At 37.8% G+C, this 11,920-nt stretch overlaps 1 protein-coding gene across 9 annotated transcripts; it reads right to left on the bottom strand.

Moving 5' to 3' along the window:
- Positions 1-612: 612 nt before the first annotated feature.
- GNPDA2 (glucosamine-6-phosphate deaminase 2) lies at positions 613-10,336 on the bottom strand. Of its 9 annotated transcripts, XM_056489345.1 has the most exons (8): positions 10,182-10,318; positions 9,184-9,260; positions 8,600-8,764; positions 8,208-8,309; positions 7,545-7,727; positions 7,048-7,232; positions 6,780-6,954; positions 613-3,591 (listed from the first exon to the last, which is right to left on the bottom strand). In XM_056489345.1, the coding sequence occupies exons 3-8, from the start codon at positions 8,721-8,723 to the stop codon at positions 3,533-3,535; spliced, it is 828 nt and encodes a 275-aa protein (XP_056345320.1). In that variant the 5' UTR covers positions 8,724-8,764; positions 9,184-9,260; positions 10,182-10,318; the 3' UTR covers positions 613-3,532. The 9 variants fall into 9 exon arrangements, with proteins under 9 accessions (XP_056345320.1, XP_056345319.1, XP_056345316.1 ...); XM_056489344.1 differs by lacking the exon at positions 9,184-9,260 and having other exon boundaries at positions 10,182-10,336; XM_056489341.1 differs by having other exon boundaries at positions 6,780-7,232; positions 8,208-8,305; positions 8,596-8,764; positions 10,182-10,308.
- Positions 10,337-11,920: the final 1,584 nt, after the last annotated feature.

The raw sequence follows: 11,920 nt of genomic DNA, 5'->3' as shown, positions 1-11,920 counted from the left end.
TAACTGTTCCACTAGTAAGACCAATTCAGGCCTTAAAAATTTATTTAACATGAAGTTTTGGTTACAGCATGTCTTGGTGTAGTTTTACTTATACTGTTTACATACTAAAGTTTGTCAGTGTGTCCTCAGTTAGATGTTGCAGTGTAGTGCGTGTAACTTTTCAAAGTGTACACAAAGCAATTATACACATAAGTTAATGACCCTGCTGTATACTGTATTTGCAACTGCTTACCCACCTCCAAAAGCTTTTAAGCTGCATTTTTAAAATTTTTTTTTATCTTCAGGGACTACTTTCACTCTTCACAGATATTAATTTCTTGTTATTAAATATATTTTAGAGAACAAATTGCTAGTCATACCTACTAAAGTACTCAATCACCAGGGAAGTCTGCCCTTAAATTTAGGTTTGAACCTACACTTTAATCATAATCATTGTTTTATTTCAGCCTGCATACAAGGAGGAATTGAGAAAATCTTTGGAGGGATGGAATTGAACATGATATGTTCAGGACATGTTCCCTTTTAACCTGTATTAGTTTCAGAGCACAGAAAAAGGGGAGGGGGGATTCTGATATTTTAATGGTTTGTTGGAGCTTTTTTCTGTTTGGTTGCGGTTGTTTAGTGGTTTTTTTTGTTATTGTTTTTTTTTTTTTTTAATTTGAAGCTGTTTCAGGTGCACTGAAAAACAAAAGATCTGGATGTCAACAAGGTATCTGTACATCTAATAAAGGTACCTAAGCTGCTACTACTCACCCTGAGGCAAGGATGCTGTGGATAAAGCTCTCCAACATATTTATTACTCCTGCCCTGTAAAAGCTAGCATTTAAAGAACTACAGATGCAGGGATAAATGCTAGGAGCAAAGGAGCTAAAATGGGGTCCTCCCCCACTCCTTGAACTAGACCTGTAAGAAAGCACTGGTTCTGTACTAAGGAATAAAGCAGAAGCTAAAGGTAAGCTAGAGATTATCCAAACAGTAAGTCATATCCTTGCTGAGTGACACATCAAGTGTATGTTACCTACTTAAATGAATTAAATAGATGTCTAAAGCTGCCTTGACAATCTGCTTTAACCTTACTATAGTCAACTGAGGCAGAAAAAAAATATAAATTGTAGACTTAATTCTGAGAGGACTTGTACATACATCAGTTTTGACAGCAAGAACTGTAAATGAACTGGCTAGTACTTGTACGGTACATGAAGTATTAGTTTTTGACACAAAGTACCTGATTCTAAGTAGTTACTTTTCCTTTTCCCCTTTTCCTTTGAAAATACCTTAAAATGAGAAAAAGAATAAAATGGAACCTTTATGTGCTAGGCTAAGTTAGAATTTATTCTTAAGACCTACTGAACTTGAAAATACTTGCTTTGCCATTACTGCAGAGTAACATGTTAAATTTTATGCAACAGAAAGGGTTGCTATTAGTAGTTAACAAGTTTGGAAAGTACTCTCCTGAAGAAATGGTATTTTGAAATGACTGAAAGTTTCTTAAGGAATTAAATAATGGAAACAGTGTGGTAGTACTTCAAAAAAACTTACTTAAAAGTAATTTACTGAAACTTCTTAAAATCCTATAGAGCTCATAATTAAAAAAAAAAAATAGCGTAACAAGAGAAACAAGCTGGAGAACAACCAAAAAACAAGAGGCATTCAAGTTCTTAAAGAGGCAGAAACGGTCCCAGACCCACTCAAGGACAGACAGGTTTTGCTGTACCAGTATTTAAAGTGATGTGTGTTTCACAGGTTGAGCAGTTAAAAAGGGGAAAAGATAATAATTCTGTGATCGCATATGTCCTGAGAACACAAAGGGCTTTAGTGGGTAAGGTTGCCAAATGATGCACATGACTGAAAAATGTGCTTGAATAAAGAACATGAATATTCTTTCAATAGAATTCTACATTTTGCCACGTGAAGGATGTGACCTAAAGTCATTACTAATTTTAGTTTCACGCTTTTTGTTATAGAATTGTTTATAAACTTGCTTAGCTATAAAGGCTAATGGCAAACCTAACACTGCATTTTGAATCATACATTACCTGTAACAACATTCTTCTGAAAGGCAGTCTTTTCAACTTTTTTCCCCACAATGTTGCATTGGGCTTCAAAAATACATGTGCATAAACTGAGCCTTAAAGCTGTTTTAAGTGTATGGATGTTCAATGTACTGTTGAGAATGAAAACACTAGGCCTGGCTTATACACTGCTATAGACAGATTCTTCCATGCTTTTGTAATGTCACAAATGAGAGAACAGTCCAGATTAGAAAAGACCCTGTGTATAAAAAAATCATTTATGAGAAAGGTGAGCCTAGATTAGACTCTGCCACATCCCTGGGGGTATAATGTGATTTTGTAATAAAGACTACATTCCTGTCATTTAGGTGAAAAGTAAAATTGCTGAAGTTACACTTAGTTGCACTTTTTGCAGGGAGTATTTTATACAAGGGCTTTCCCAAAAAATTTACTTCATCAGCAAATTCTTATTTCTCCTTTGGTGCCTAATCACTCTCTGAAATTCTGAATAATTTACTCATGACAATTTATATTACAAATGAAACAATTTTGAAATTAAGAGATTTATATTTAAGTTTTACTTATATTTAAAGTAGGAAATAACATTCCTTGTAACAGCTCAATGTTCATAATGATACAAAGAAAAAGTGATTAACCGTTGGCTTTAAATGATTATTTGCAAACATTATAGCCCTGTAAATTCTCTTTTCAGGCATTTAACTGTGACATCAGTTATATAATTGACCAGATACCTCCAGGAAGGAACACTGAGATTTTTTTCCTTATGTATAAAGCTTGATTACCAAAAATACAAAAATCCTAAAGTAATCTGAAGTACATGAGAAGAAAAAGTGCTATTGTAGAAGTTTAATATTTTTATCCATGGAGCAAGTTTTAACTTCGAAGAATTTGGTGCATTTTTAGGCACTGTTTTTGTATCTTCATTTGCCTGAAATATACAGCAGGACTTGAGATGCCCAAAAACTGTTTAAGACAAATTTAAGGCAACCAAGTGCAAAAGCTCAGTGTACATTAGATATATGTAAACAGAACATTTCATAGTAAAAATTGTACAACTATTACAAGTCCATAGTATTAACAAAGGCCAAAACCATTCTGCCTAGAGACACAAATGCAAAATGTAATTATACTAACCAAGCCAAAAATAAAGAATTCTGGGAAATGAAGTGTCATCATCTCTACCATGAGGCAGATGCAATACATTGCTGTGCTAAAGTGCTCTGCTTTTCCCCTCCCTACATAACATGCAGTCTCTCCCAAGTTTGTTCTGTTCCATTTAGTGATGTACCAGCCAACAGCAGAGCTCCAAATGTTAAAACAAAATGCACAACACAGCAAACAGATGGAATGTGCATATACGGATATTGGACCTTTTTAAAAATACAGTACCTAGGATTTCCCATTTTAAACAGTTTTCAGCATATTGCATAGCAGTGAACTCATCTGCTACCTAAAACTGTTGCTGCTGACCCACATGGAGCTCCTCTTCAGTCTTCTTTTCAGTTTTCTTTCATACTGTACAGTGGGTCCACAAGCTTATTGTGCACATGCATTAAACCTTGGGGGGAAAGCAACAATGCCAGCTTTACATTAGTTATACTTTGTTAACGTTAGTTATACTTTGTTAACATGTCCTTCTATCCACATTTTTATTTGGAATTTGCTTCAAAGTACACATTTTAAATAGTTCATTGAAGGGAACAACAATGGCTATTTAAAGTAGTTCAGAGTCAGAGACAGCAGGTATATTCCTGTATCACTTGCATACTAATGACATACTCAGTATCAGCTGAGCAGGGACCAGACAGTTCTTTAACACACCCAAAAGCACATCTGGAATACTTCCAAATGAACTGAATACATCTTTTGTGTGTGTATTAAAAACTGTATAACAGCAACATAATTCACTCACACCACAATTTGCCATAAACATCAGATACACACTTCATGAGGCTTCTACAGCTTCAGTTCTTTTGCAATGTTCTAGCATTGTGGTAATACTGTCTTTGTAATAATAATCATGCACTTGTGGTCCTAGGCAGGCAAAATCAAATCAAATTATCCAGACTCCTAGTGCAGGCTGAATTTCAGCAGTTGAACTGTTTTCTGTTCTAGCTGGGCTTTTTCTACTCATTCGCAAGTCCTCCATAACTATGGTTAGGGGGTTATTTTTTTTTTCTCCAACTACTTTAATTCTAGGAAATGCTGAAATGCAATTAATAAAAAGATGCTTCCTTCTTAACTTTTCTATAACTTAGTAAAATGCTACCTACATCTAGGTATGTATGACACTGGATCACTGGCAGGTTTTTAACCTCATTTCACCTTGAGGATTAATAACAGTAATGATCAGTGTTCACAATACAAAAAATAAAAGTCCATTTTAGTACTGAACTAAAAGATTTCGTTTCTAAAATAAAAATATGCAACACTAAAAATAGTTTTCTTAAAAACCATGAAAGAAATTTCACAGTACTGCATATTTTAGCAAAAATCTATGACAAAGAATATTCAAATACCTTTGCTACATGGTGCAGCTGGTGGCAACATTGTCACTGCAGCAACATGAAATTTGAGTGAATTATACAATCTAAGGTCATTACTCTAGGTGATCATAAAAAAGGCATCTTATGCAGCATCTATTACTAATCACTATGTGATTATTTAATATAAAATACAGATGTTAGATCAAGTCAAATATTTTTTCAGCTTAACAGTGACAAAAATCTAAATATACATTTTGACATAGAAGTCATTTGTCCAGAAAGAGTAACAGCTGCATACACTATGCAAACTAGAAACATGTTTTGAGCTTTAAAACATTTCACTTTCTACCAATATTTTCCTCTTCTAAAAAGGGGAAATGAAAAGGAAATAATTACCTACTTCCTAGATGCATGAAAAATGGTTACAAAGCATTGCTTCTGTCATACTTAATGAAGAACATTTAAATCCTGTTAGTGAAAGTGTTACAGGAAAAACAGTGAGAAACACAAGATATTTTTTAAGGAATGCACCAGACTTGGTAGATGCCAAAACAATCATTTCAAAAGAAAGTCCCACTGTATTTTCAAGTATGCTTTGAATAAACAGATTTCTGCACACAGTTCTAAGAGGAGCACGGTAAGTATGGAAATTATCCTGAACTAACTTATCTGCAAATTAGGAAATTCAAAACTGATTTTCTGTTTCACTCTTCAAGAAAGTTATTTCCCTTTTACAGTAAGGCCATAAGCACACTTCATAATTTTAGCCTATTATAGGTTTTCAGAAAGTTAGAAAAAATGGAATAGGTTAATCTTTTTACCAGCCAGTGTGGTACTTGATTATAAAACAAAAAAAATTGCAGTTTCAAATTGCAAGTTTTAAGTGGTGAAAAATCTCCATAAATCACAACCATAAATAGCAGTATTAAGAACTACCTAGCTTCCCTAAGAAGTCTAACCTGAAGATCAAGATTCAGAAATAATTCCAAACTTGACCCACACTGATTTCTCCTCCATCTTATAAGGGGGAAAAAAACCTCACTGATTTGAAAATAGGTAAAATTAAGTTTAGAGTAAACCATTTTTTTTAAAAGTTCTATTGCTGTGTATTTCAGGGTAATTAAATAGTGACACAATAGCACACATTCATAAACTGTAGCCCTTAATATTTTTTAAAGCAATGTTCAGTGTCATTTATACATAGTGATTCTACATTAAGTGTGTATTTCCCAAGCAAAGCCTCTGCTTATATAAAATACAGGATAATGTTTAAAACTTATCCAAGCAGTTAGAGAAGTTTATCTTTGAAAATAATAGTAAGTACTATCTAGCAGTGTGATACAGGAAAAGACTAACCCTCCCTCCTACCCCACAAATACATAGCAGAGAACAGCATAATGAAAAATCCAAAATTAACAAGCTGGCCACAAGAGATATCAGGATTGAAATCACAGAAATGTCTGAACTGCAATCTAATATATATGAGCACTGGTGATATAATGCTCTAAGAAAGAATTTAATAAATTACAATATTTATCTCTGATACCTCAGCTATTACAGGTACCCATGCTAGTGAGAAAGACAACTGAGTCACACAATTGCAGGTGCTGTACTAATACAGTCAGGAGAAAATTACTTTTCTCAGCTTCTTCTGTCTCAGGGAACAGAATTCAGTCTAGGAAGTCTCAATTACTATCAAATATCCTGACTTACTTTAAGTTTGCCCCAATACACCAACTACAAATACGAAAACCACACACAGTAAAAGGGTGCTATGTTTTCAAAGGCAGTATAAATTGTTTTGCTAATTGCACATGAAAAATGTCCTCAGGTTGCTTCAAAGTCAGTATCACAGTTTACTAGACATCACATTACAGCACATGGCAAAAGCAGCATGGAAATGTATCAGGATTAATAAATGTATTAAGTTTCCTTTAAACTAAACTTTCCACTATACTTAAGACCTGTATTCTGGAACACCAGATTGCTGCTGTTTGAAGTTAAAGATTACTAAATTATTGTTTTAAACTGGAAGCAAAGGAAATAACTCTTCCCAAGTAAATTTTTCTGGAATGTAGGTAGCACAAGTTATGCCTCCTGGCAATTTTCCAAACACAAGAAATAAGTTAATATTTAATATTTTGACTATATAACATTATACATTAGTGAGTGCAAAGTGTTGGAAGGCTCAGATTTAAATCAATATTATTTCAAAGCTGTCAGTTTTGTGTAAACACGTGACCCCTGGTTCAGTGCTCACCTTTAAAGTACTTCACAGTTTTAACTCTTAGTTCTAAAGTAGCATCTTCATCACACACAAAGATAGTGCGAGGGTGTTGCTGGAAAGCAGAAACTGTCCACATATGATTGACTCCTTCTTCAATTGCTTTGTACAGTGCAAAAGCCTTGTGTGCACCTGTTATAAGAATCATCACCTGCAAAACAAAGGTCTCTTTACTTTCAATCCCAGTATCAATACCAACTAATCTTGAAAACACACATGCAACTAGAACTAAATGAGTTCTTACTTCTCTAGCATCCATCACTGTACCCACACCAACTGTTAGCGCCATAGTTGGTACTTTAGATAAGTCTCCATCAAAGTATTTAGCATTTGCCAAAATGGTGTCCATTGCTAAAGTCTTTAATCTTGTTCTTGAAGACAAACTTGATCCGGGTTCATTGAATGCAATGTGGCCATCTGGACCAATGCCTTTTCAAAGTTAAAAAAAATAAATCATTCCAGACCTCAGAGTCAACACATATCCTCAAACATTGTAAATAAATAAAAAAGGGCTCATACTTTCCTTTTGGTTCCCCATTTTCAAATAAAAACTTACTTAAGTCATTAGAAACTTGGACACCAACCAATCTGTTTTGGAATTTATACTGATTCTTTGTTAGTTACAGAACTTTCTTACACAGTAATTGAAAAATCTGGGTTTTAGTCAAGTTATGGAAACAGTGATTAAAGAATTGGTGTGCATGCTGGAATTGTAACTAACCATAGAGCATTTCCTCATACCTCCAACAAACAGATCAATCCCCCCTGCTTCTTCAATTTTCTTTTCAAATGCATCACACTCCGCCTGTAAGTCTGGTGCATTCCCATCAAGGATATGAGCATTATTCGGATCTATGTCAATATGCTTAAAGAAGTTATTCCACATATAGGAGTGATAGCTCTCTGGATGATTTCTGGGAAGCCCTGAAATCATTTAGAGTGAAATTACCATATGACAAGATTTAACCAAACAGCTTTAATTCTAGTCTGTATGTAACTGATGCACGGCATGCAAGGCAAACCCGAGTCAAATAAAGCAAGATCTCAAATTACATTGAGAAGAAAGGTTTCCTGTTGGCATGTACAAGGTAACTGGTTTACATTCCCTCCACACACATCTTATCCCAGAGTGTAAAGCCTTCAACAGAAATGCAGTCCCAATATTACAATTATATGACAATGTAATTTACATAGGGGTACCGTGAAACACTGAATTCAGCCCAGTGTTTATTTTTGCATTTTTGTAGATAAAGGAATAGCAAAAAATGATTGGACACCAGTCTAATACAGGAGTACAAACGTACTAGACTAACCTGGTTCTTTGACAAAGTATTTAATAGTTTTCATACGAAGAAAAAAACCCCAAAATAGTATAGTATGCTCTCAAATAATAGCTCATCTTACCTACATATTCATCCATGTTGAAAGTCTTTACATATTTGAAAGAGAGATCTCCATTTTTGTGATACTCTATCAGCTTTTTGTAGCATCCCAAAGGTGTACTCCCTGTAAAATAAAGGTTTTCTACTGTTCTGTGTATCTGCACAACATTTTCAGTGTATTTAAATGTCTTCACAGTCAAAGTTTGCTACAGTGCTTTTCAACATACAAGCAATCTGCTGATTCCCATTTAGTATTTATCCGTTTCTCAAACTATCACAACTTTTCACAGAAATAAAATCCATATTTTAAAAAAAATAATATTACCAAAAATAATGCTTATGTTCTTTTAAATACTGTATCTTCTAGCAGTGTTCTAGGCTTAGTTATTTACAAAGACTTTGAATAAAACTTGCCTGTTGGTAGACCAAGTGTGAAGTATCTTCCTTGACTTGGCTTGAACTGGATAATACGATTACAGATGTATTTGGCAGCCCATTCACTAGCCTGATCATAATCTTCAAGAATCACTAGCCTCATTATGGCAGTGAGGAACTTGTATGATAAAACAAACTTAAAACCTGGAGAAAATGTTGAAGTTTTAAAAATAAGCACCATGCGAGTAGTTTGCATTATCTTAGATTACAGGGGAGATAAAAAAATCATCTTTTATACCAATGACTTGCATTAGCATGCCATGCTCTTGCAGTGCTAGTTCAAGCTGGACAATCAAGAGAAAGGCTACAGAATCCAAATGATAAGATTGCAGTAAAAATATTTATTAAAATCCACAGATTATTTTAAAGCAATTAATAGGAAAAAGCTAAAACAAGATGAGAACAAGTCATTTTGAACTTTAATATTTCTGTCAAGTGTTACCATCAGAAAAGGGGAAATACTCAAATACCAAGATTAGTTCCTGTTTCTTAGGACCAGTTGAATGTCTACAACTTCAAAATAAAAGACCCAGAGTAATCCCCTGTTTCTATAATCAAAATACCTAATTGGGACTAAATAATTCAAGCTCCTTTCACTCCCATTCTAGCTCCTTAACAATGCTTCAGTAAGTTAATTAATCTGCAAAAAAAAAAAAGTTAAAGCATTAGAGATATTCTAAATGTTTACAATTCACAGGAAAAAATATGATATCACGTTTTTTCTTTGCCACATAAACAGAAATTTAAAAGGCTTTGTGTGCAATTGTATCAACTTTTAAGATAATACAAGAAAACAAGCTTGGTTGCTAGAAGTACACAAGCATCTCTTGCATTTAAGTAAAACTCATTTTTCCATTAATTTCTGTTTAGCAGAGTCTGGTAATTACTCCAGAAAGACTGAGGCTCTTTCACCAGTTTGGGATGTGTTCCTCTTCTTTTCCCAGGTCTGGGTGTGCTCAGCATCAGCCAGAACACAAGACACTTGCCAGAAGCCTGGGACCTCCTGTACGACAGACCACACTACTTTTATCTGACCCAAAATGAGCGGCTGGCTTCAAAACAAATATGAATTAAAGTACTTAACAGGGTACCACGTTTGACCCCCTAAAGAAGGAGGAAAGTGATCATCACCGTGTGCTGCCCGTGCCGCTCCATCTCCCGGGACAGCTGAGCCGTGACAAGTCAAACTCGCCTTTGCCGAGGCCACGCTATCCCACACGTACCCGAGAGAGTGAACACATCCCCGAGAGGAGAAGCAAGCCAGCGGGAACAGATCCGCGGCTTTCGGGCGCTGTCACAAATCCCAGCACTTTTACGCTGGGAATACGCGGATGCTCTCCAAGAGCGGGGACCCACGGACGGCAGCAGAACCACCGCCAATTTTCGGCTAAGGGCACATTTTTCGGTTTTGTTTGGTGGAGCAGGGGGTGACAAACGTACACCGGCAGAGGAAGAGACCTTGCAGCCGGAGCGCCGCCGGCACAGGAGCCCCGGGCCCGCGGCCTCCCCTTCCCCGCCCGCCGGCGGCGCGGCGCGCCCTGCCCCGCCCGGCCCCGCTCACCCGCACAGCCCCAGCGGCGGCACCACGGCGAGGAGGAGGAAGAGGAAGGAGAGCAGCAGCAGCAGGAGGAGGAGGACGGGAACCGCCGCCCGCCCTTAGCTCCCGCCCGCCGCCTGCAGCGGAACCCCTGCGCGACCCGGAAGCGCCGGGCGCGGACGGGAAGCGCGCTCCGCTCCCGCCCCGTTTCCGGGTCCTCACGGAGCGCCTCTGCTGCGGGGCGCTTGGGGATGTGATGGAAACAGGTTCTCCTGCAACCTCAGTGCTTACGCCATGCAGAGCCGGGCGTGGAAAAAACTAGCGAGGCGAAGCACCAGCGTCTCGGTGAATCGCAGGCTGGCCATAACCCGGCAGCGCCCTGTGGCCCGGAAAGCCGGCGGTATCCTGGTGTTATAAATTACTGGGCTGCATTGGGAACAGTGTGGCCAGCAGATCCATAGGGGCGATGCTGGCCCTCTGCTCAGCCCTGGTGAGGCTTTTCGGGAGTGCTGGGTGTAATTCTGGGCTCCTGGGGACAAGAAAGGCAAAGAGCTACTGGGGAGGGTCCAGTGGAGGCCACAAAGATGGTGAAGGGTGTGGAGCATCTCTCTGGAGAGACTGCAGGAGCTGGGCCTGCTCGGCCTAGGAAAGAGACTGGGAGGGAGTCCCATCAGTGCAAATAAATATCTCAGAGGTGGGTGTCAGAGGATGGTGCCAGACCCTTTTTGGTGCTGCCCAGTGACCCGACAAGGAATAATGGCCATCTACTAAAACAAAAAGTTCCACCTTGACAAGAAGAGCTTCTTTGCCTTGAGAGTGGCAGAGCACTGGAACAGACTGCCCAGGGAGGTCACGAACTTTCCCCTGTCTCGACATGAAAAACCCACCTGGACACATTCCTGTGTCACCTGCTCCAGGTGACCCTTGCCTCAGCAGGGGGGTTGGAGCAGATGATCTCCCTTCCAACCCCAACAATTCTGAGATTCTCTTTTTGCTTTAAAAGCAGTCATGTAATTCCATAGCCTTAGCTAAGCTATAATCAAACAGGTATGGGGCAATAGATCTTGATGTGTGTAAAGTGATAATAGTCTGAAAGGGTGGTGCTTCGGAATGGAGTGGGGAAATGAGTAGGGCAGTGAGCATGCAACATCATTCTGAATATATGTGTATGCACATACTGTGGGCTTCACTGATGCTTTACCATAATAGAAGACCAGGATAAATATATTAACTGGGCAGGAGCATAACTGAGGAAAAACACGACTGAAGGGTTCAACAGGGGAAGCAAATAAAGGAAGTCTGTATTTAAAAAGAAAAAAGAAAGAAATCTGGAGTCATACATGAGTATAATTATAATTTTTATTTGTTTTGCAAGACTGAGTTTAGCTCATTTTGTTAGAGCATGATGCTAATAATGCCACGTTTTTAATGTGGGTTTGATCCCCATATAGATCACTCATTTAAGACACATCCTTGCAGGTCCCTTCCAACTCAGTATATTCTGTAATTCTGTGAGCTTGTCTAGCAAGGTTTAGAAAAATTGAGAAATACTTTGCCAGGGGCATGAAAGGTGTGTTTGCAAGCTTGTGAGGGAAAATGTCTTTCTGAGGTCTCTGGGGCTTAGCAGGCAGCCAATAAAAATACCTTTTGTTTCAAACCCGGCCTTTCATTTGAATTGAACTTTCTAATAAAAACTATTTTAATTCATATGTGTTCTTCTGAGAGTCTTTATCTCAGAAATTTTATAAGGTCCTAAAGAATAG

Source organism: Oenanthe melanoleuca, chromosome 4, assembly GCF_029582105.1.
Source record: "Oenanthe melanoleuca isolate GR-GAL-2019-014 chromosome 4, OMel1.0, whole genome shotgun sequence".
NCBI classification, from domain to species: domain Eukaryota; kingdom Metazoa; phylum Chordata; class Aves; order Passeriformes; family Muscicapidae; genus Oenanthe; species Oenanthe melanoleuca.
This window is presented reverse-complemented; position numbering and strand designations above follow the sequence as displayed.

Bases quoted from the DNA above. Each gene is read 5' to 3' on its own strand.
- GNPDA2 (XM_056489336.1), bottom strand. From the start codon at position 8,816: ATGCAAACTACTCGCATGGTGCTTATTTTTAAAACTTCAACATTTTCT. The intron at 8,306-8,595 runs GTTTTATTCAAA...TTTTACAGGGAG, and splicing joins CTTGGTCTACCAACAGGCAA to TACACCTTTGGGATGCTACA. The intron at 7,728-8,207 runs GTAAGATGAGCT...AAATGATTTCAG, and splicing joins CAACATGGATGAATATGTAG to GGCTTCCCAGAAATCATCCA.